At 41.6% G+C, this 25,621-nt stretch overlaps 1 protein-coding gene across 1 annotated transcript in view; it reads right to left on the bottom strand.

Annotated features, from left to right (window-relative positions):
* The window catches only part of LOC309367557 (cAMP and cAMP-inhibited cGMP 3',5'-cyclic phosphodiesterase 10A-like), a 116,676-nt gene that overhangs the window by 79,478 nt on the left and 11,577 nt on the right, over positions 1 to 25,621 (bottom strand). The window contains exon 2 of the mRNA XM_081906989.1: positions 561 to 689. Within this exon, the coding sequence (XP_081763115.1) occupies positions 561 to 689 (129 nt within the window). The remainder of the gene's footprint in view (positions 1 to 560; positions 690 to 25,621) is intronic.

The raw sequence follows: 25,621 nt of genomic DNA, 5'->3' as shown, positions 1-25,621 counted from the left end.
CCCTCTTCTGAAGAGGGGAAACAGGAAAGGGGGGAGAGAGATCTAGAATTTATTTTCTTTTTTAAGAAATAAGAATAATAAGAGGGTTAAAGAGTGAAGTGAGGAAGAATAAGCTAACCCAAGATGATGAAATAAGAAGAGCCAAAGGCAATGCGACTGCTTCATCGAGGCAAGAGCAAAAAACTGAAGAGGGGACAGCCTATCTCCTTGTAATAGCTACTCCTGCCTTTGCCCACTAGAGGCACAAGGAAGCCCAACTCCGTTGATTTATGGCTGTGCTTGTAAGTCAAAATAACTTCTCAGAAAGGAGGAGGAGAAGACATACTTACTCTCCTTCCTTGGAGGTTTTAAGCAGAGGTTGGATGGTCATCTGTCATGGGTGCTTTAGCTGAGTTTCCTGCATTGCAGGGGGTTGGACTAAATGACTCCTGGGGTCCCTTACAACTCCATGATTCTATGATTCTATTCCTACTACTGCATGTTCAAAAAAGTATGGAAATACAATTCCAGAATCAGCCCAATCATCAGGAGAATGATTCCAAAAGTTACTGAGATATTACCTTCCTCTGTGTTGTGTTTCCTTCTCAGCCATTTTTCCACTGTTTCAGCACTTACACTTTCTGACACAAATTCATCCAGTACCTGGGGATGGAGAGAAAGATAGGCCTTCACTTTTTCATCTGTCAAACCTGAAAAAGAGAACATTGCTGTTTACACTATGACTATTTTAATGAGAAATGTTATGGAAATAACAAAAAAGACAATCAGGAATGAGCTCTGTTGTGCCATGTACATCAGAATCACCTGGCCTAAGACTTTGCAATAATTCAAAAGGTGATAACAGAAAGATATAATGGAGGCCTGCAGTCTGCAAGTAAGAAATTGCATGAAAGTAACAGTTGCTGAGCCACTGGCAAATGAAAACCAATGTGTAAATATGAAGGGCCAAGTGTCTGGAGGACCTTGAGAGAGAGCCAAGTAGACAAGTAACTAAATGGATAAAAAAGAAGAAATATTAATTAAAGCAACAACTTTAATTAATGTAAACATACATTAATTAGTGTGTGTTTTGTTAAAGTAGAAACAGACTTTTGAGGAAACATTGCACTGAGTTGACAAAGCAACACTTCAGTGATGTCAGATACATGTGTCTGAACAAGTTTCAGATGGCACATAAAAAAAATTGGGGGGGGGGGTCTAACAATAAGGATTACCAGACATTTGCTATATTTCAAAAAAGTGAAAATCAGGACACAAGGTGTTGCGCTTCCAACAAGGGTTGCCGAATTTTCCCACACATTTAAGCGATTTCCGCTCGGACACTGTTTCCGACTGCTGTGTTCCAGTTATGTCCAGGAAATTCTGGACGTGTGGCAGCCTTATTCCCACTCCATCTCCCACCTGCATGTGTGCTATCCATTGATATAGATCTAAGAAGCAATAGTGGATGCATGTGGGTTGAAAGCAATACACAAGTCTCTACTGCTAAGTGGGAGGCGGGGGGGGGGGAGCAAAGAGCGAAGAGTGAAGAAACTGCCATTGCCAGACAGCACTGTGTGATAGCAGCTGAATGATGGCGTGTACTAGGACTCCTCTCAGCAGCACAGTGCAAGGTCATGACCTGGAGAGTACCTTATTGATCTCATAAAACAAAACAAAATAGGAGCTATTTCCAAATATATTTCTTCTTCCAAAGAAAAGCATACGAATAGGGACAACACACACACACACATACAAGCAGAGTAGTTAAGATTTGGATATAACCACAGACCTCAAGTTATTGCACTGAAAGGAAAGAGAAAGTGGAAACTTATAAAGGAGGTATTGTGATGATTTTTTTCAAAGGAAAGGAATTGTACTTAATGAAAATATACCACATCCCACTGCAATGTCACCAGATTCACTCCATGGAATTACAACTGGCAAAAACAAATAAAGCCTGCAAATGGTACACATGTAGTTGGCTACTTAAGCAGAGATGGCCCAATTCTGAGCTTGAACCATTGTTGCTCTTCAGTGGTTCAAATGTGACTTTCCCACAAGTTCCAAAAATGAAACAGGGCAACAAGTCTCTGCCAGCATAATTCAAGCCTCACACATCTACTAGTCATTACACAGAGACAGAGGTGCTAGTTCCAACAGTATTTATTCCCAGAGGAAAATGGCCAAAAAGCTCCCATCATAAGTTTCAAACACAAGGCAAAAATCTCACATGCGAGTACCGACAAACCTCCTAAAGCTGGTCCACCTGTTTTGTGCGTCACAATTCATCCCTGCTTCATTGTTGATATTGTTGAACTACAGCTCCCATCATCCATGACTACTGGTCATCATGACTGTGGCTGATGGGAGTTGTAGTCCCAACAACATCTGAAGCGTACCAAACTTAAAAAAATTGGTACTAAACAAGTTTGTACTAGGAATGTTTCTTGCCTGCTTTGAACAGACAAACCAGCAAGTATGTCTGTCTGCAACTTGTACAGCAGGAATGGGAAATCCCTAGATGTTTTGAGGCTGTTGCTCCCATCATACTGGCCAAGATGTGAGTTAGCATCCTACAGCATCAGGAAAGCTGCAAGTTCCCTATCCCTGTTCTACAGCATGAACATAAAGACTCTCACTTTAAAGATAACAAGCGGGTAACAGCGGCAAACAATAGCACAGTTCTGAGAGTACCGAAGTAATCAAATACACAAATAAACTGAAAGCAATAATAATAGCCTGACAGACATAGTAGAATTTTAAACAGAAAATGTTAACATACATGACAGAATGTCATTATTCAGTACAGAGTCATTTCTGTGTCCTCACTTACCCTTACTTAAAGCCCATTGATGTCCACGGTCCTGTTTATGCATAATAATGCAGTATCACAGTCACTGAGACTAAAACAAGTATCTTCAAAACACTGTACTAGAAAAACAACAGCTTACATTTAATAATATTTTTTTTAAAAAGCAGCTCTGGTCGCCTCATAACTTTGAGTTTAGCATGCAAGGTTTTCCTGATCTTACAAGTTTTTCATGGCAAAAATCCATTTCCTATCTTCACGTTGCAAGAGCAATACGATACAAATATTTTTCAAAGGTGTGTCGGAAACAAGTGCAGCAAATCGCCTAGAGGGAGTAAGTTGCATGTTTTCACAAACAGAAAACACACTGAATACAAAAGTGATAATTAGTTCTGCTGGGGACAGAACTAATTAGAATAACTCCTTAACTACTGCTTCTCACTGTGAATGCGTGGATAAGAAACATTTGTTTTAGCACAAATAATAAAAAATTATTCCTTCATCATCGTTATTTCTACAATAATAATATTTTTATGTAATGCTTCTAAAGCATTCAAAACACTTCATATACACTCATAATCCTTATAACAACTGACTTGTAAAGTCAGTATTATTCTGATGGGGGTATTGTGGCTGAGAGATGTACCTTATTTATGCATTGCTCATGTGTAGTACAACTGGGTGTCAGGGGACTCAGCTACACAGCTGCAAATAAAACGTTTTAAATGTGTTGTAAAGTGCAATATACAAATGTGACACAAGACGGCGACAGTGAGCTATGCCAAATTCAATGTATTTTTCAAAACTTTTTTTAAAAAAGCATTTTCACAGCATTGTTTATATGTGTGTAGATTCCATCCTGAAGTAACATCTAGGCACAAGGAGCGTCTTGCAACTCTGCCATTCTGTTCAGACAATTGCTCACAATGCATGTTTGTTTACTTTTAAAAATCCAAAGTCAGGAGTAAGACTAAAGGTGCGGCCCCACTCTGGTCTGTGAACATGGCCTATAAGCAAGTTACACGTGTGCAGGGATACATGGTCTGCCTAAGGCTACCTACCTAGTGAGCTTTGAATTATAGACTTACCAGCTCACAGTGCCTTTTATCAGCTTTGGGTCATAAACTTCACACTTAACTAGGTAGAGATAGCCTTGCCAGTTATCCATGTTCTTGCTACCTTCTTGTTAATATTTTATTACAATGCGCTTTGTGTGGAGCTGGCTTCAAAAACAGTCTAGAATTTTTTGTCAGTCCAAAATAGGGTGGCAAGCTTGTTAACTGGGACTGGGCGATCTGACATTACTCCTGTCCTCCGAGAGTTGCCTCCCAGTGTTTCTTGGCTCAGTTCATGGTGCTTGTTAAGTCCTGCATCATTTGCTGATAGATCACCTCCTCCCACATATACGCAGACAATGAGGTCACCTCTGAAGGCCCTTCTCCAGGTGCCTTCACCAAATAAGGTGAAGCAGTTGGCTACCAGGAAGAAGGCTTTGTTGGCTATAACACCCTGATGATGGAATGTCCTCTTCAGAGAAGCTCCCTTGGTGCCCACCATATCCTTTTTGATATGAGGACATTCTTATTTCCCCAGAATTCTAAGCAGATTTTTAATGGCTCTTTAGCAGCGTTTAATGGATGAAATTCAACATGGCACTAAGAGGGTTTTTTCATCAATGCATGCATTTCTGCTTGTCAGACAGAACCATGTCTCCTCTCCACCCCCACATTGTTCTGTTGGTTCTCCTGACCCTCCAGAGCAGATTTTCTTCTGGGAGGGAACATTGGGGTGGGGAGCTCTTGTGCACTAGCTGGAGTCCTTCTGCTGGCTTTCACCAACACGCCAGGTTAGTTGAATCCAGTCAAATGTTTTTGCTTTTAGATCTGTTGCACTGGTTGAGAATTCTATTGGATTGTTTTATTCTTATGCTGCCTAATACTTTTCAATGCCACATTCTGCATTTTAAAATTTCTAAATTGTATTTTTAGAATATTTTAACTGATCATTGTCAGATGGCCAGGGAAACTTTGGTTATGGAGCAGAATATAAATGTAAGTGAAATCTCTTCTGCTTTTAAGTTATAGCCAAAGCATGTGTATACCACCGTTTAATATTCCTGCTGAATGATGGAATCTAGTGCTAAGAACACCCAGGATTGCTTCAAGAGAGTTTTATTTATTTATTTATTTATTTATTTATTTATTTATTGTTTTATTCAAGAGAGTTTGTTTTATTGTTTCCAGGGAGATTAGAGGACATTGGGTGTTTACTGAGCATTCATTCTGATTAGCTCGCAGGGAGGTTAGGTGACATTACACCAAGCAGATGCTGTCCCACTTTCCAGTTTCTATGTCCTGTCGCTTTCCTTCTTGCAAAAGTCTGGTGCCAGGACTGGTCGGTTGGGCAAGAGCTCCAAACCAACTTTAATTATGCAACCTGAACTGGCCAGTTGGATCCCACCCAAAAATAGAGACAAACTGGAAGTGCACAGCATCATAAAACACAGTTCTGTTTACATTGCATATAGATGCAAGTAACACAATCCATAGGTTCACCCAGCTCTTATGTTCACAGAGAACCCCTGAGTACTACAAAAATGAATTTTGTAGAACTATGAATATATGAGTTTCTAAAAACCAATGTTAGAATCAGATATCCACAACTGTACTAATCCTAACCTACATCCCACCCCCAAGCACTGCCTGTTAATAAGTCTTACTTCAGAGTCTAGACTGATTGCAAGGCTGTGACCTTAAATTGGCCTTTACATTCCTGGAAAGCTTTTCCCACCGTGAAATGGGAAACCACATGAGGCTCCAATACGGTTTTTTTAAAAATTGTCCACTATGAGACAGGATGGTACATCCCAAAGAGCTAAATAATGTCCTGCATATCCTGGGAACAGGAAATTCCTACCCTGTGAATTCCTGTTTCAGCAGGCAAAAGGGGGGATTCTGCAGTTTATTGGGATGACAGAAGGACTAGCCATGCCTTTGTGGTCCATGCAAGAGGAGTGAATCATAACAGAATACCTTCCTGCCTCTTATCAAGACAAAATCCACAGGTAAGAAATCCCTTTTCGTAGTAATTTTTTAAGGCATCCATGGCATGTGTGTACACTGCTTCATTTGGATTAGAAGCTAATCCCATTAAATGAATCCCTTCTTTGTTCAAAACATCAGAATTCAACAGTAATTTTATAATATCCTTTTCAAGTCAGACCTTTAAAAAAAAAAAGAATCACAATCCATTTAAGTGAAGAATGCACAGCACAAAAAAAGCCCTAAGCAGTACCTAACAGTTGTGCTTGGACAAAATCTGTCAACCACTAATAAACAGAATGTGTTTTAGTGGAAACAAATTGAAAGTATCATTTTCAGTTACAGAGAATATAATTGATTTATTCTCCTATCGAATCCAAGCTTTGTTTTCCCACCAAAAAGCCCTTATACCAGGCATAGGCAAACTCGGCCCTCCAGATGTTTTGGGACTACAACTCCCATCATCCCTGACCACTGGTCCTGTTTGCTAGGGATGATGGGATTGTAGTCCCAAAACATCTGGAGGACTGAGTTTGCCTATGCCTGCCTTATACCTTCTCCAACTGCCCATGCGGAGTACAGGTAACTCGCATCTTACGCTTGTTTTATTTACACGATTGCAGCATTGTGTGGTTGGTGGAGGAAATAAATAAATAAATGGAGAGGGAGGAAACCCAGTCTCCGTTTATCTATTTCCCCCATCCCACTGTTATTCTGAAGCAGCAATGCGGCAGCAAGCAAAGGCTATAGCAGCCAAGACTGCTGCTTGTGGCTGGAAAGCCAAACAGGGAGTTTGTGACTGTTGCCATGGGAACAAAGGGGCAGTCCATTCTGTACTGAGCACCGGATGTTAGCTCAGTGGGTTTGTCATATGACCTGTGCTGGAAGTACGTGGGTGGAGTTTATTCTAACTGCTGATGAGTGCAGACATGTTTTCTCTGTACTGAAGTAAAAGACAGGAATAAAAGATGTAAATAGATTTCTGTCTGCTTCTTTCCCCTCCCTGGGGACATCAAAGGGGAGGAGAAGCAGTTGGTGTGTTTTCCTCACAGCCTGAGGAAAATCGCCAGAACGGACCTTGAGTATGTTGTTTCCTGCCGGGAGTCACCGGAGGGAGGTCTAAGGAATTCAGCCGGTGCCTGAACAGATAGGCACAAACCTCTGAGACGGGCCAGAATTCCAACAGTTGGTAGCAGAGGATGGTTGCTGTTTTCATCGACCTCTGCATCAAGAAGTGGCCTCCATGGAAGCCTGAGGTGAGAAGGCTGATTCTCTGCAGCCAGAAGCTGACCAGAAGAATCTGAAAGCCAAGCAACGGAGCCCAGGTATGAGTTTTTCGGGCTTAGAAGTGTGAATGCAGATTGATTTATTCTCTGCTTCGAGGGAGCAACGTTTGGGAAACACAGCTCCGATAGACAATAGCTCTGCATTCCAAACATTCCTGTGGTTTCCTGTTCAAGGAAAAGGAATGCTGTTGCTTAGCAACGAAGGCCATGCCTCAGAGAGGAGAAGTGAAAGTTAAAATGGAATGTTTTGACTACACAGTCTGAAGAGCTCTTGGAAATTTCCAACGCAGCCAGCGTTGAGAGCTGCCAGGTGGCACAGAGTGTAAACAAGCCAGCTATTGGATTTTAGAGGCTTGTGTTTGAGAGTCAATGCAAGGACTCAAGATGGATGCCAAGAAGGGGGGAGGCCTGCCTACTCCAGACCTTTTGACCAGTGACAATTATGCACCTTGGTCTATCAAGATGAAGGCCCTGCTGCAGAATCAGAGACTGTTTGAGGTGATTGAAAACCCCATTCCAGCAGCACCAACGCGTGCTTGGGAGTCACAGGATGTGAAGGCCAGAACTGCTATAATTCTGTGCGTGTCAGATTCGCAGTTGATCCACGTACAAGATTTACTGCACGCGAAAGATGTTTGGGACACGCTGAGAAGGACACATCAGAGAGATGCAGGTTCTTCAGCGTTGCTGTATTTTGAGAAGCTGACCAACCTGAGGCTTGCGCCTGATGGAGATGTTCAAGCGCACCTGACGGAAATGAAATTTCTGCGTCAACAGATGGTGGAACGCAACTTCCGTCTGCAGGAGGAAGTGTTTTGCTTCATGGTGATCAACAGCCTGAATCGGACTTACAAAACGGTTGCCAGTCAGCTGGGGTCTCTCCCAGCGAATGATTTGACTTCGGAGAGGGTCTTTGCCGTGGTTCTGAATGAACAGGACAGACTTGCCGCCCTGGAAGTGAAGGAAAGGGGGAGCCAAGAACGGAGTTCTAACGCCCCCACTGCTGTTGCTACTGGAGGAAACGCCGAAGCTTTAAACGTTGTCCGATGTTACAATTGTGACCAGACTGGGCATCTTCAGCGGTACTGCAAGAAGCCACGTCAGAACAGAGGAGCCAAGGGAAGCTCCGCAAAGTCTGAGGCGTCAGACAAAGGTCACACCAAGCCAAAGGCAAAGACTGCAAAAGCTTTGATGTCGCTAAAAGCCACACCAAAAGCGGGGAACTTCTTTGTCCTAGATACTGGAGCCATAGTTCACATGACAGGACACAGAGGACTATTTTCTACGTTTGAGAAGCAAAGCTTCGCTGTGCAACTAGCCAACGGTCAAGAGCTGGAAGCGACCGGAATTGGGACTGTGTATCTTAAAAGTCTGAACTTGACTATAAACAATGTTTATTTGGTTCCAGAGTTGAAGTTCAATCTGCTCAGCGTTTCGCAGATTGCCAAGAAGGGACTAAAACTGTCCTATGATGATCAGAACTGCAAGATCTACAAAGATGGAGAGTTGTATCTTTCTGCCAAAGAGAAAGATGGACTGTATTTGTTGACTTTTGATCAAAGTGATTACATGAAATGTAATTCTTGTGATTCTAACATGATCTCTTTTGCAGGTGTAGCTGAGAAGAACACCAAGCAGGTCACCTCGAGGGTCGACAAGGCATTTCAGCGGGTGTATGCTGATGTGATTGGTCCTTTAGCACCATCTAGAGGCAATGCAAAGTATTACCTAATATGTGTTGATTCTTTTACAGGTTTTGTCTGGATTTATCTTTTGGAGAGACCGAAAGAAGCCTTAGAAAGGTTTAAAGAGTTTTGTGACAAGGTTAAAAATATGCATGATGCTGACATAGATTGTCTTTGCACAGATGAGAAGCCAATTTTTCTTTTACAGGAGTTCCAGAGGTTCCTGAAGAAGAAAGGGATAAAACACAAAACTGCTAGTTCCGAAGAAGCTTGGAACAAATGTGTTTGTGTTAGGGTGAACAAAGAATTGCAAAAGGGAATGCATGCGCAATTGCTAAGTTCACATCTGCCACATGAGTACTGGGCTGAGTCGCTAATGTCATTCTGTTACACGTGGTTGAGAAAGTTTTCAAAAGAGTTGGGAAGTTCTCCTTTTGAGAAACTGTTCCACAGAAAACCTTCTGTTGCCCATTTCAAGGTTTTTGGGTCTCATGTGAGAACGGAAGCTCCAGGTGGAGTAAAGAATGCCAGAGGCATTTTTGTGGGTTATGAAAAGGGTCTCTACAGAGTAATTTTGTCTGAATCTGGTCAGGTGATTCTCACAAAATTTCTAGAGAGTGCTCCTGAACAGGAGAAAGTGATTGTTCAAACATTTCCCACAGGTGATGATGATTCTGATGATGATGATGATGAGTTTGATCTTATTGAGTTCAGTGGTACTGATGATGACAGCGATAGCTCAGACAGCTCAGTTGTCACAGTCATTGAGAGGAAATCTCACATAATGACAAGACCCTCAGAAGAGGAGGATGAACCACTGATTAAGCTTAGTACTGGTTCTCCAGAGAGTTCAGAGGCTGAACCAGAAATTAGAGAAGAGCAGCACCTCTTACGTAGGTCTGAGAGAGCAACGAAGGGTGTACCACCCAAGAGGTATTCACAAGAGTTTGCTAACATAGCTGTTGCTGTTGTAAACGACCAAGGTCAAATTGAAGCTGTGTCTGAGTCAGAGACAAAGGCACAACAGAGAGTTGCTAACCAAGGTAATGCAGAAGCACTCATTCCTTGGAAGTCACACGACCAGAGAGGTACATTGGTAAAACCAGTGGCGGGTAGTTCCAAGGGTGGAACTGAAACAACAGGGGAATGTTATAAGTATAACAACTGTTTGTTTTCTTCTCTGGATGACGCTTTGCTCGCAGCACGCATTGATACTTTAGGGGGAGTATGTTATTCTGAAGCAGCAATGCGGCAGCAAGCAAAGGCTATAGCAGCCAAGACTGCTGCTTGTGGCTGGAAAGCCAAACAGGAAGTTTGTGACTGTTGCCATGGGAACAAAGGGGCAGTCCATTCTGTACTGAGCACCGGATGTTAGCTCAGTGGGTTTGTCATATGACCTGTGCTGGAAGTACGTGGGTGGAGTTTATTCTAACTGCTGATGAGTGCAGACATGTTTTCTCTGTACTGAAGTAAAAGACAGGAATAAAAGATGTAAATAGATTTCTGTCTGCTTCTTTCCCCTCCCTGGGGACATCAAAGGGGAGGAGAAGCAGTTGGTGTGTTTTCCTCACAGCCTGAGGAAAATCGCCGGAACGGACCTCGAGTATGTTGTTTCCTGCCGGGAGTCGCCGGAGGGAGGTCTAAGGAATTCAGCCGGTGCCTGAACAGATAGGCACAAACCTCTGAGACGGGCCAGAATTCCAACACCCACATGCACAAAGTTGTGATCACGGTTTACCCGGCTTTGGGAAGATGCTGCAAGGGCTCTGTCAGCATTTCAGAGGCCTCACACAGCCCTTCCAAAGCTGGGTAAACAGGGCATCAGGCGCAAGGGCTCTGGCAGGGTCGTAGACTTCTCCCTTCTCTTTCCCAAAGCTGAGCAAATCCTACTAGGCTTTGGGCAAGGAGGTAGGAGGACTCTAGGACCTTGGCAGAGCCCTACCTTCCCAAAACCAGATAGTCCCGAACATTGCACAGGAGCCTGTTCCAGGGATTCATGGCTTTATGCATTTTTGCATACAAACATGGACCCCTGGAACCAAGATGTGAGTTACCTATAGCAGACAGGGTATTCAGGGACTGGAGAGACCTCAAGTTCTGAAGGGTGAGCAGCATATAGTCTTAAAACCACTTTTAAAAATAATGCTTTGTCACATGCTACCTTGATATAGATCTTTTATCTACTACCCAAAAGGCAATACCATTTCACAACTGCTTTTCCCGTTTGTTAGGTTTCCTTTTACCTGCTTTCAATCTTTGCATTCCCACTATTTTCAAAGGGAAATAAGGAAGTACAGTAAATAAGAGCAAGGCAAGGGAAACCTTTAATTAAGAGGCATGATTAGAAAGAAGATGGATACTTCTTCCCAAGAAAATGTTTCATCTGTTAGATGATAATCTAAGCCTTCAAAACCAACATTTTTTTTTCTGTGATAACTGTTATTACATGTAATCTGTGGGCTAAATTACAAAGTTCAGCCTTAATTATGATCACTCTGCATAAGCATTAGGAGAAGCAGACCTCAAGTTTTTATGGATTGTTCCCTGCTTAAACTAAAGAAAAGCAGCGACTTCCTTCAGCACAATTGCAACAAAATTATCATTTGAACTTCTTATTAAATTCATTTGACAGCAATTTCTGATTTATAAATCAGATATATTGCTCCCTCTATTCATTGGTTTGCTATTACTGAAGAAGATTGACAGGAAACCACATGCAATAAAGTTTCATGCTCAATTGTGCATATCCAAATATTAGCCCACAAAAACTTTCAAAGGCACCATTTACTGCTCTTTGCCCATGAGCACTCCATACACAGAACACTAAAATACAGTGGTACCTCTAGTTACAAACTTAATTCGTTCCGGAGATCCGTTCTTAACCTCAAACTGTTCTTAACTAGAGGCATGCTTTTGCTAATGGGGCCTCTTGCTGCCGCTGCGCCACTGGCACACGATTTCCGTTCTCATCTTGGGGCAAAGTTCTCAACTCGAGGTAACTCTTCCAGGTTATCAGAGTTTGTAACCTGAAGCGTTTGTAACCTGAGGCATTTGTAACTCGAGGTACCACTCTATTAACATTAGTTATTTCAAAAAGTTCATGATCTAAGATTTTTGCTGTTTTGACATTCACCCATTTCCCGCCAGTGGACATTACCGGCTTTTTAATCAGTTAGCACAGGATTAATTATTTTAATTTCCCACCCTCGCATCCCAAATACAGTTTTAATCAGTTTCAAACCATAATGTTCTCTCCTATTTATGTGATCTAGTGCAGTCTCATTTGCTAAGCTCATATAAACTGAGCAAATGAAACCCAAGGCCATTAAATTGATGCACCCTGTGGGAACATATAGAACACTTAGGTTACAAAATAAAGTTATTTAACATGCTAGACGATAAAGGGAAAATAATCCTACTTTTAAAATCACTAATTAAATTCTTCACTAAAATATTTTGTAAGTTAATCGTTCCAGGAAAAAACAAAAACCAACGTAGCATTACATTAATGAGCTCAATTTACAAAGATTTTTTACCAATACAAGGGGCTCACTGAACATCAAGGATGTTACATTTCTTCTGATGTAGTACGATTGCATCCTGCACAGGAGTTACTGTATTTTTTGCTCTATAAGACTCACTTTTTCCCTCCTAAAAAGTAAGGGGAAATGTGTGTGCGTCTTATGGAGCAAATGCAGGCTGTGCAGCTATCCCAGAAGCCAGAACAGCAAGAGAGATTGCTGCTTTCACTGCGCAGTGATCCCTCTTGCTGTTCTGGCTTCTGAGATTCAGAATATTTTTTTTCTTGTTTTCCTCCTCCAAAAACTAGGTGCGTCTTATGGTCTGGTGCATCTTATAGAGCAAAAAATACGGTACATTCCGAGGATGGTGCACACATACAAAAACCTGTATGCCAAAAACCCCTTGCATGACCATCCTTAACTTTCAAGCACGGCACAGAGCTGAGGAAACATATAGGCATAGGAGCCCCTCAACAGTAGATTAAGCCTGCCAGACTGCAGAAAAATAGGTCCAAGGAATGGTATCCAACTAACTTGTTCCATCAACACAAAGATTCCATATTAAGGATATTATCCCATATGCTATCAGTTATATTCAAGAGTGCCCAGCTGACTTTAGTGATTTCATACATGAGCTAAATCAGGGGCGGCTAGCCTATGGTCTGCAGGCTGAATTTGATTCCCCAGGTGATTCTGGATGGCAAACAAAGCCTCTCAGTAATTTGGCTGCATTTTCAGAAAAAGGGTTTTGTTTTTTAACAACAGGTGGCACTGTTGTCCTCACACTGTTTTGGAGAGATCTTCCACAGCCTGACAGCAGAGCTTCTTACATTTGCAAAAGAGTCCCCCCTGCTTCTGCTGCAGCACCATTCTTAGATCTAAGAAGCAGAAGGGCATCCCTCTGTTTCCTATCTCAAAACCTTGGTGATGATGATGTGCCAGAGGCAGAAGAGATTCTGTGTGTATGTCAATATGTGCAGGCTCTGTGTATGTGCATGTGTGTCCATGTTCATCCGTCCCCCCCTTGAGGTTGAGTGTGCATGTGCACATATAAATTGGGCTCAGGTTGGCATGTGGTTCTCAAAGAGGTGGCAAATCCTCAATGTGGCCTTTGAGCCAAAAGAATGTTTAGCCGCCCCTGAGCTAATGACTCCAGCCTAGGTATGTAATAGCTAGATATGAATGCTAATTCAATTCATTATTTAAGGAAATGGGCACATAAGTAGAAACTTTCAAATCATGGTTCAGCTATGGACTACAGAATCTTTTAAAGGGTTGTTGAAGTTTTTTAATTACTGATGGCCATGCAACTCTGAAAGAGGAACACATATAAATATGGCAAGAAACAGCAAATACCATGAAATCTCAGTTATATTTATGCAGTTGCAAACATAATTAGGCCATATTTGTATTGAATCATGACTGCATCCACTAGATGTGGCACATAAGAGCTGAATAGCCTCAGTAATTATGGGTGATTTTAAAACTCCAAGTAGACCTGCTGAAATCAGCTGCTGAAATCAATATGCTTATGTTACTTAAGTTCATCCATTTTAGTAGCTCAACTCTGAGTATGGGTAATGCCAGATATCACAGTACAGTGGTACCTCGGGTTAAGAACTTAATTTGTTCTGGAGGTCTGTTCTTAACCTGAAACCGTTCTTAACCTGAAGCACCACTTTAGCTAATGGGGCCTCCTGCTGTTGCTGTGCCGCTGGAGCACGATTTCTGTTCTCATTCTGAAACAAAGTTCTTAACACGGGGTACTATTTCTGGGTTAGCGGAGTCTGTAACCTGAAGCATATGTAACCTGAAGTGTATGTAACCCGAGGTACCACTGTATTAAATTTTAAAGCTAATACCTTTCAGTAAAGACAGCCATTACTCAAATAAAACCAGTATTATCACTCTTCCCTTACATAATAGCTGAAATATCACAGACACCTTTCTCACTGATACAGGCTAACATTCATGTTAATGTTAGATTCTGGCAGATCATGACTGCTTAGAACAGCATAAAAGGGGAGGATACACAGCATTTCTAACATAACATAAAAAATGGACCTGGAGATGTGTGTGCACAGTACCTGCTCATGCACTTACAAGGGGCTCCCCTCGCCAATACAAGAACAGCTGCATCTATGTTGGCAGCTTTTATCTCCAATTGAGAGAGGGAAGGTGAGGGAATAGGCAGAATCTGGCACCTACTACCCATTGCAGCTACCTGACCCGAGTACTGAGTGTAAGTCAACAGCTTTTTAGATCCAGAACTGCTTTCTGCACGAGGGTCATATGAGTGTGCATTACACTTGAAACTGTGTGGTAATAATGCATAGCACAGAACTCCCTGCAGTGCACATATGGGCTGCATGCAGCCCTCACAAGCTTTCCCTGCAGGTAGCTGTGGGTTCAATCCATGCCATTCTAGCTGTGCCTGCAAAGGAAACGTGTTCCTTTGTATCCCTGACTTGAATTCAAAGAGAAAATCAGGAACAATCCATCCTAAATCTTCTTTCCTTTTTAGTCACAGCTTAAAGCAGGCTTCCTCAGCCTCGGCCCTCCAGATGTTTTTGGCCTACAACTCCCATGATCCCTAGTTAGCAGGACCAGTGGTCAGGGATGCTGGGAATTGTAGTCTCAACACATCTGGAGGGCCAAGGTTGAGGAAGCCTGGCTTAAAGTCTCACGTCACAATTTGAGCCTTCCCATAACTCATGCCATATATGGCAACAGGTCTGGAAAAGTTGGGCATCAATTGCCGTAAACAGTTGTACAGGAAAGTTTTTAATGTTTGATGTTTTGATTTGTTGGAAGCCACCCAGAGTGGCTGGGGAAAACCAGTCAGATGGGCAGCATATAAATAATTTGTTGTTGTTGTTGCTGCTGCTGCTGCTGCTGCTACTGTTATTATTGTTATCATTGCTATTAAACAGCCTGGCTGGACAACCTCTGATGGGTCTAATTAGGTCCATGAGCTGCAGGTTTCCCTCCAATGCTGCAGATCTTCCTTAAATGGTTTTAAATCCATAGACTACAATACAGGAAGTTCAGCATGCTGTGAATACAGTGGTACCTCTGGATGCGAACAGGATCTGTTCCGAAGCCCCGTTCGCATCCAGAGCAGAACGCAACCTGCGTCTGCGCATGCGCGACTCACCGCTTCTGTGCATGCGCATGACGTTATTTTGAGCGTCTGCACATGTGCGAGTGGCGAAACCCGGAAGTAACACATTCTGTTACTTCCAGGTCGCCGCGGAGCGCCACCCGAAAACACTCAACCTGAAGCAACTTCAACCTGAGGTATGACTGTACAAGTCTATTTTCATGTCAGAAACCAAGGCTTAACATTACTCATTACTCATACTGTTTTCTTCTACTAACTTCCTAAAGTGACATCTGTCTCCAACGTACATGACATTCTTGTTAGATCTCTCATGGCTCTGCTTCATGTACCCATTATGCCCTTTGAGTTTGCTTCTTTCCACAGCCATGCACATTAAAACGGGGTGGAGACCAGCCCTCAGGCCCAATTAATCCCATCAAGCCTCTCCATTTGGCATACAAGGCAGTATCGACCAAGCCACATCCACCTGCCCTGCACTTGACATCATATGATCCGCAGGCCTTGCAAAGCACCACACGCCAGGCTCTGCAAGCACCAATGGCCAGTTGTATGTCATGCCTTGCAAAGCACTGTGCCTTTATCCCCAGTCTGATTTCAAACTACAAGGACGAAAAGAGGTCACCTGATATCACTGTGGCATCAGGTGATTGAAACGTGGGTAGCCTCACCTGACTGCCAAGCCTGGTCCTACTGCTTCTCCCCAGCAGTAAAGGGAGAAAGGCTTGCTGATTTATCCAGAAGAATCCAAGAATTTTCTCCATTCTTCTCTAAGTAATTATTATGCACGTCTTACCTAGTATCTTTTTTCTTTCTTTCAGTAAGCCATAATTCACTGTTCTCAAGGTACTTTGTAATGGCAATGTAAAAATTATACCAAAAATAACACTCATTTAAACATAGCTCATTATCCATCTGTTTTCATAATTTCCATTTCACATGAGAAATCTTGAAAGAGCTATTTGAGAGTGGGAAATATTGAGGGAAGTAAAGTTACTTCTATAAAAGGACATGAAGTTACAGCCATGGAAGCCCTGTCAGACATTCGGGTTCCAAAGAAAGTTCGCAAACTAGAACACTCACTTCCAGGTTTGCGGTGTTTGGGAGCCAAAACGTCCGAGTACCAAGGCATTCAGGATCCAAGGTACGACAAATTACTGGAGGACAGATCTATCAACAGTTGTTAGCAATGGTAGCAACACAGAACCTCCAAGTCCAGAGGCAGAGTTACAGGTGCTGTGAACCCAAGAAGAACCTGGTAGGTGACTGTTAAAGAACGAATGCTGCACTAGATGGAACCTCAGTCAGAACCAATGAGGTTCTTTTAGTCTTATAGTACACGTTTTAAGAACCGTTCTGTGTTGCTGAATCTTAAATGCCTGACAAATTAACAAAAATGTCATCATGTCATAGAAAACTGTTTTTCACTGTCAGCTGACAAATCTGAAAAACTCAAATAGAAAAACACAAAACTGTCCTACATAACAACCCAGAGGCATGGTACAGGCAGAACTGTATTAAGTTTGAAACAGAATTATTTGGGTTGCATAATTAAACAAATAGTCTCAAGGGAAGAAAAAAAAGGCAAAGTAGTAACTAGGTAACAATTTGTTGCAATGTACGTACATTTCAGTAACAACCAACTATAGGCATGATGAGTGTCCAAACAGCTTTAAAAAATTAATGCACAGAGTAGGAACATTATTATTTTTTTCTTAACAGAGATATATTGAGTAAAGAAATTATTTCTGAGTTACATAAAGAAATATATATACAGCCATCCTTGGAGTATATCTGAACGTATTTAAAAATCTATTTACAACCACCAAAATTGAAATGCAGCATGAACTGTTATTTTTATTTAATTATTGTATTTACATCCCACACCTTTCTGCAAGGAGCTCAAGGGCGCATACATGGTTCCTCCCTCCTCATTTAATCTGCACAACAACCCTGTGAGCTAGGTTAGCCTAAGAGGCAGTGATTGGCCCAAAATCACCCAGTGAGCTTTGTGCCCAAATGGGGATTTGAACCCTGGTCTCCCAGATCATAGTCTGACACTCCAATCACTATGTCATACTTGGGCCAGCAAGAACTCCAACTAAGTAAAAAGTTGGAGTATGTGAACTTTTCAAAAAAAAAACCTATTGGCAAACTATGGGCTATGTAATGTTTTGAAATAATGTGCAAATTCTAAGAAGTTATTTGCATTTGGTACCCTCTCTCTCTTTTCTGGCACAATATATGGGACTTGCACCCTAAGCTTCTATGGGGAGAAGTCCACTCATGGAATGCTCCAACTGGTCAAAGGCACAATTTTCATTTACTTCTCCTGCCCCCACCCCACTCCCAAACAACCTGCTCTAAAAGATTGGAGGACATTATGGAACAGGGGTCAGCAAACTTTTTCAGCAGGGGACCGGTCCACTGGTCCCTCAGACCTTGTGGGGGGCCGGACTATATATTGGGGGGGGATGAATGAATTACTATGCCCCACAAATAACCCAGAGATGCATTTTAAATAAAAGGGCACACTCTACTCATGTAAAAGCATGCTGATTGCCAGACCGTCCACAGGCCGGATTTAGAAAGTGGTTGGGCCAGATCTGGTCCCCGGGCCTTAGTTTGCCTACCCATGCTCTGGAACAATGCAGGAGGTGGTGCTGGAAACTCCAGGGAAAGGAAAGTGAAAATAGTCCCCCCTCTCTCTCACAGACACACAGACACACACACACACACACACACACACACACACACACACTGCTTTCACCAGTAGGAGCATTCATTATACCAAATACGCTTTTCATGAACAGACGGAGCCCTTCTGTTTGTGTTAGAGCAACTGAAGATCAAAGCTCTGACTATTTTGCAAGACAAACTTCAGAACTTACGAACAATTTCCTTAAGCCATGCAGAATTTAGCTGAGTCTTCCTATTTTACAAACACTGCATGTTGCATTCCGTATCTGATTCCAACAGCACAATGAAGTAAATATTGCACACAGTGATTTAAACACTTTTCTGGTGGACATTCGTGCTTGCCAAGTAATTTAGGAATAATACTAAATAGTTTGAACAGACAGGATTCTGGCTCTGTTTCAAGGAAAGCAATAAGATGTTTTTAAAAATGCTTCAACAGAGCTGCCTTTTTCAGACAAAGAACCTTTCTTCCTCTCTGGCGCACATGTTTGGGAAGAGAGCCAAGGTGCTACTTATCAGCTGTTTGACATCAGGGGAGGACTGTGTGCGTCAGAAGGCCCAGTGGGGACTCCTGAGTTATGGCAATTGACCATGTGGTTCTTATCAGCTTGTAAAGCCTTGCACTTCAGCCACTGCAGCGTGAACGGGGAGAAAAGGAGGGGCAAGAGAATAAGGTGATTTAAATAAACGTGAAGACTTGAAGGCTTCCCAAGCTATCGCGGGCTAAGTGTGCTGCAGCAAGTAGCACTATGAATAAACACAACTTCTTTGGTTTAGACTCTTATCACCTCCCTCCTGTAGTAATTGCATAAGGACAAAGTGTTCAAAGCAGAGGAGGAGCCCTGTTTGCAGAATCAATTGTTCATAAAGAAACAAGGGTATGTACCCCTGGGATGTGGAATACAAGGTGGACTGTTAAACAGCATCCTCATTATTTCAATAATATTCACATACATTGTGAATACTCTGCCAGGTCTGGCATTTACTTCTGAGCACCAAAAATAGCATGTGTTTTATCTGTTCTGCCTTCTGCAGAAAATAGCTTGTTCAGTGGAATTTCTTCATAGGCTGCCTCATGCCAGTTTCTAATGTAAGGGCCAGCTTAGTTTGCAACCCTAGAATAATCCATAGGCAGGATGGAAGTGTATGAATTGTTCCTTCTCCAACTACTGTATCAAGGTCTGAAGCAAGATTCAGCCTAGAACACATGCTGATAGGCACCACTGACTCACGGAGATGGAAGGGAAACATTAGCAATTTACTTCCAGAAATGTTTTTTCAACCTAAAGCTTGGTTTAATTAAAAAAAAAAAAGTTGCTGCATTTTTTAAAATGGAAGTATTTACTAAATTGTTATCTTGTTTTTAGCTTTCATTGAAATGTCTATAGATATGTCATCTGAGCAAGTTCCCAAAATCTATCATGAATTTTGCCTTGTCAGAATCTGTTGGCAATCAAACTAGGCAGACCACCTACTTCCCAAGTAATTTCACTCACTTCAATTGGAATTCTTTAACTTCCATTTAAATATTTACAGATGATGAGTGAAACTGAATGGTACCTGTGTACAAGCAGAAAGGACCTCTGCTTGCACAACAAGACTTTACCCTTCCTTGTCTCCTTCCTGCAGCCACCTATGCCCTCCATTAATCTGTGGCAGAGGGCGAGGGAACCCTCAGAAGCCACTGGCAGGAGGTGGCTGACATTATCTGTCATATAGCTTCACTTTTTAAAAAGTCTAGCTTCTTAAACCTACACTTGAAAAACGAAGGAATTCAGAAGTTCACACACGCAGCACTTGTAACTTTAGTTCATCCCAAAAGGTGGGTGTCCTTCCCAACTGCAGGTTCTATGAGACCAATACTACACAAAAAATGTGAATTCAGTAAATTTTGTTGAAGTTACGTAATCTCTTTGCTTCAAAGCATGTTTAGAGAAATGCTGTTAAAGACAAAAAGAATGCTTATTAGAGTTTGACTCTAAATGGAAATACCTCCTTATAATTATAACCTATGTTGTGACTATTGCATAAATACTACTAGTAAATATTCTGGGCCACACTAATATTATGAGTTTTAGCCCCCACCTAAAGTGACAAGGCTCCTGCCAACCTAGCAGTTCGAAAGTACATCAGAGTGCAAGTAGATAAATAGGTACCGCTCCAGCGGGAAGGTAAACGGCGTTTCCATGCGCTGCTCTGGTTCACCAGAGGGGCTTAATCATGCTGGCCACATGACCCGGAGGCTGTACATTGGCTCCCTCGGCCAATAAAACAAAATAAGCGCCGCAACCCCAGAGTCGGCCACGACTGGACCTAATGGTCAGGGGTCCCTTTACCTTTACCTAAAGTGACAAGGAGCCATAGTTTAGCAACAGAGCATTAGGTTTACATATGTAAATCAGGCATCCACAAGTCTGCTTGCCATAGGTGAGTACCCCCCAGACACCTGGCAAGCAGAACCGCAGGCATCATATACACTCTTACCCCAGTGGTCTCATTTCCACAGTGGTTTTTGAGCAGGTACAAAACAGCTTGATTCCTTTCCAAATAGGGCAGGCTACCACTGGTGTTGCTGCTGCTCTTTTACCTTCTATATAAACCACATAATTGAGAGAAAAGGTTCTGCTTCTCCTCAAACCCTCTAGGTAAACCAGAGAATGCAGGGGAGGGGATTGGTGAGGACCACAAATACTGAACTGGCATAACACAAAATTCCTGGATCCAACAGTGGCATCTCCAGTTTAAAAGATCTATAGTCGGAGGGCTTGAAGACCTTGAATAGCCACTGCCTGTCAGAAAGGTAAAGTACAGATCTTTCGCTATAGAGAATGACGTTTCAAATAGCAGGTTCTTAAAATTCCATTCGCTCATGAAGTTTTATTTTGTCAGCAACAACAAAGTCCCAGTGATTCCCAAGGTCTTAGCTGCCGATCAGAATAGGTAGTACTTGGCTCAGACAGACTAATATTTTAATGCAGCTTTATATTTCATATGTACCAAGTACAATGACAAAGAAAAGCCTTTTCTGTTTAATAAAGAAAAGTATATCCATTCCCAGTATAGCAGCTACCCTAACTGCAAATTTAGTGAAAATGTCCATACACTGCTAAATAAGAAGTTTCCTTTATATGCTATGTATGTGTTAGAAATTGTGAGGATGCAGGGCTGTGCTCTAAAAATGAAATTTCTTTTTAAATTTAGCACAGCTCATCAGAATACCAGAGTTCACTTAGCCACAAATTTATACCACATGAAAAGAATTGTTTTATTCAAGCTTCACTGAAGAGCTGGGTAAAATGCCTATGCAAGTCCTTGAATTATCATGACTATGTTGTGTTTCCATATTCTAAGTTTTGTTACCATATTCAATGAAGTCCTATTGCAAAATAATTTTTGTCAAATTTTCTACAGCAAAAAAATGTTTGGTGTGGAAAGTATTTTCTGAACCAAAAACCATTGCATAATTGCAGAACACCATACTGACTTCTTCTTTTAATACCAAAGGATTTTGTTTAATTTAATAGAACTGTAATGTCTACATGACAACACATTCAGTAAATTCACCAAGCGTGTTGTAGAAAAACATAATATTCAACATAAGTAAGAGGTAAGGAATGGATTACTAGACTTAATTCTAATCTAAATGAATGGATGATGTGAGCCCTAGTCCATAAAAGAGTATGCAATAATTTATTTCAAGGCTTTAAAATGCCACAGGATTCTTGTTTTTCCTGCAACAGACTACCATGATTACCACTCTGGAAATCTAAAGTGCATAGAGCTGTTGATGAAGAATGTTCTCCCTAAACTTTACACCTACTTTTACCATTTGCCTATTACCAGCAGTACAATTGTACATCTCCCACTTACTTCACTATGGTTCAAGTGAGCAGAGTGTCTTTACGGTGTCCATGGAATGGGATTATTCCAACAAAATGCAAGGTGGTGGGGGGGGGTTACTTTCAATATCACACTCTTTGATCTCTGACTAGATCTTAACAGCCAAGTGAACTCATACAGGGAAAAATTGTTACTGATAAACCCAGGCCATTTTAAGCTTAAAGGGTTTAAACCAGCACCTTGAATTGCTCCCAGAAGCAAATATTAGTATCCAATGAAATTGGTGCAGAACAGGCTGAATGAGGAGCATATAAACTCAATACAGTGGTACCTCGGGTTAAGAACTTAATTCGTTCTGGAGGTCTGTTCTTAACCTGAAACTGTTCTTAACCTGAAGCACCACTTTGGCTAATGGGGCCTCCCGCTGCCGCTGTGCCACCGGCATGCGATTTCTGTTCTCATTCTGAAGCAAAGTTCTTAACCCGAGATAATATTTCTGGGTTAGTGGAGTCTGTAACCTGAAGCGTATGTAACCCGAGGTACCACTGTAATAACAACGACAAACAACAGTAATAGTAATATATAAACATTGTATTGATAAGTTTATGCATTCAAAATATATTCATTGTATTGGCTGCAATCCAAATAAACAGACAAGTAGTTCTGCACTCTGTCCTTGTTTTCCTTAACAGCAGTCTCCCATCTCGGACTGAAGTGAAAAACTAGCACTAGGATTTATCTATGAACAGCTTTTAATAAATCTCATTGACTTCACTCACCACAGCCAACTTTTCTTATAATTCACATACCACAGAAGAGTGCAATGTCTGAACTATGCTTAGTTATTATGTATTGATTTATTAAATTTAGTCAACACCTTTTCAAAGCAAGTCTAAAAGCAATTTACAAAGATTTTAAAATGTAAGTCTAAAAACCTACATAACAACCACTTAAATAAGGATTAACTACTAAAAGACAAGCACCAAGACAAGTTAGAGTGTTGGACTACTCAGGTTGAAATCCCTACTCAACCATCTCATTAGGTAACCTTGGCTAAGTCACCATCTCTCAGTATAACCTACATTATAGGGTTGTTGAAAGGCAAAAAATGGAACTGGGAGAGAATCAGGTATGTTGTATACATTTACTAACTAAAATAAATGAATAAGCTACTATTTCACTAAGCAGTTTGCTGCTGCTGTAAGAGAACATTCACGCTTTCAGCTAAAAAATGCTCACCAATTTTTTTCTCTGCCACTGAAATACAGTTCTCAATTCTAGCTCTGAGGCTGGCTCTACTCTCTGTTGCTGCTAAGTTGTCTGGTATTTTCGGTGAATTTCTTCTAGATGATGCGTCACTTGGGTTCTGAAAGTATTCATCCATATTTCTCATAACAAGCACCCTGAAAAGTAACAATGCTGGCAGGGCTACAAAAGTTTAGTAGAGCACAAGACATCTAATATTCTCATGCTACCTCAAAACAGTGCCCAGAAACAGTTTTGGGCTAAAGGAAGTTGTGATCTCACTGCATTACAGATAACAGATAAAGTTACGATCAGCAGATGCCTTCAACTGACAAAGTGACTCGTGGAACTCTCACCCCTTCATCTCTATGACATCACTTTAAATGCAGTAAGTCATTACTCATCTTCTCTCAACACTATATCACTCTAAATCAATCCAGAAAGTTTTTAAGACTACAGCGGTACCTCGGGTTAAGTACTTAATTCGTTCTGGAGGTCCTTACTTAACCTGAAACTGTTCTTAACCTGAAGCACCACTTTAGCTAATGGGGCCTCCTGCTACTGCTGCGCTGCCGGAGCACGATTTCTGTTCTCATCCTGAAGCAAAGTTCTTAACCTCAAGCACTATTTCTGGGTTAGCGGAGTCTGTAACCTGAAGCGTATGTAACCCGAGGTACCACTGTACTTATTCCCACATTAAGTAGTCCACTACCACAAAATAATAGTTATACAAATAAACATCCACACAAAATGACTCCAAATGTACACACACACAAAACAGCCAATAGAGAAATATTCAAACCTAACAGTTATGGCCCCTCACTATAGCCTCTGCCAAGTTAGACAGCATGATCAAAAGTCCCAAAACTTTTGCATGACTGCAAAATAGTGGAAGCCAGAGAAGGTAGCCTGTTGTGGTCTATTGCCTGTCTGACTCTACAATAAATATTGCTGCAAACACACTGTCTGTGGGTAAATGGTTAAGGAATCACTCTCAATTCGGAGTTTTAGCGCTTCTAGTCTCACGGCCCTCTGAACTGATCTTTTGCCCTCTGAACTGATCTACAATTTTGTTTTCAACAAAACCAATTACTGAATGTTATTAGCCATACAGAATATGGTGTATGGTAGAATGGGATGCTAATGACCAATACCAAGATGAAGGTCCACTAGGCTTGCATGTTGAGCACACTGCTTTATGGAAGTGAATCAAGGGCAACTTATAGCTGCCAGGCGTGATCCCTCGATGCCTTCCATGTGGGCTGTGTCAGGAAGATTTTGGGCCTCGCATGGCAGGACCAAGACTCAAATAAAGATGTGCTCTCCCAAGCCCACATTCCCAGCATGTTCGCACTCCTATTTCAGCAATATCTACACTGTCTTGGTCATGTCCACAGAATGGAAGATGGCAGGATCCCCAAGGACATGCTCTACAGGGAGCTGGCTTCAGGCACCATACCTGTTGGCAGACCAACCCTCTTTGCAAATATGCTTACAAACATGACGTGAAGTCTGACAACATTGACCCAGCAGTATAGAAATCCATTGCAAATGAGCACAGTGCCTGGAGACAGACAGTCAGGTTGTGTATCCACAACAGTGACAAGAGGAGGAATGACCACTGGGAGGAGTGCAGTGAGAAGAAATGCCATGGTGCACCCATAGTAGCAAAACCAGACACCTTCATCTGCCTCACCTGCACATGTCTGTCCTATAATCCATCTCTACAACCACAACAGGCACTGTAACTCTTCAACAGTTTGACTTTGCCCCAAAGGCTCAATTTCCCATAGTCAACTGAGATAGATGGATGCTGACAATCAGCTATAGATGTAAGCTTTGACTTGTTTGAACACATAAACTCAAATGTGCAAATAACTTGCTTTCTCACGTAGTGTAAAATAAGCATTGTCCCTAGCTAGGCAGGAAGCACTGCTTGAGAAACCCAAATTGATAGCTTGTTTCCAGCTCAAGGACAGTTATTTTATATTTACAAATAAATAAATAAACTGAGCATGCTCCTTACATCTTTCAATTGCATGGGTGGGGGCTGTTTACAACTGGCAGAAGCTTATAATTGTTGCGAGAAATGCAAATTAAGCCAGACTTATAGCTATTGGCTCTTTTAGTACTATGGAATGTTAATTACCTTTGTTTTGGTTTTTTCTACTGTGTTTATTGCCATTATCACTTAACCACAAACATAACATTCTTGAATGCCAAATTGGTCACCATTATCTCCTCTTTTTATAGTTGTTTATTTTCATACTTTGTTAATTTGTGGAGCGTAGTATACTCTTCTCTTTTCCCAAAAATTGTCTCAATGTCAGGCCAAGAAGAACTATCAAGTTCTTCTCAGGCTTTCTTTAGTATCTAAAAAGTGGACACTAA

The sequence above is a fragment of the Podarcis melisellensis genome (assembly GCF_964234715.1).
Source record: "Podarcis melisellensis genome assembly, chromosome: 3".
NCBI classification, from domain to species: Eukaryota; Metazoa; Chordata; class Lepidosauria; order Squamata; family Lacertidae; genus Podarcis; species Podarcis melisellensis.
The sequence above is the reverse complement of the archived record's forward strand: the minus strand, read 5'-3'. Positions and strand labels throughout refer to the sequence as shown.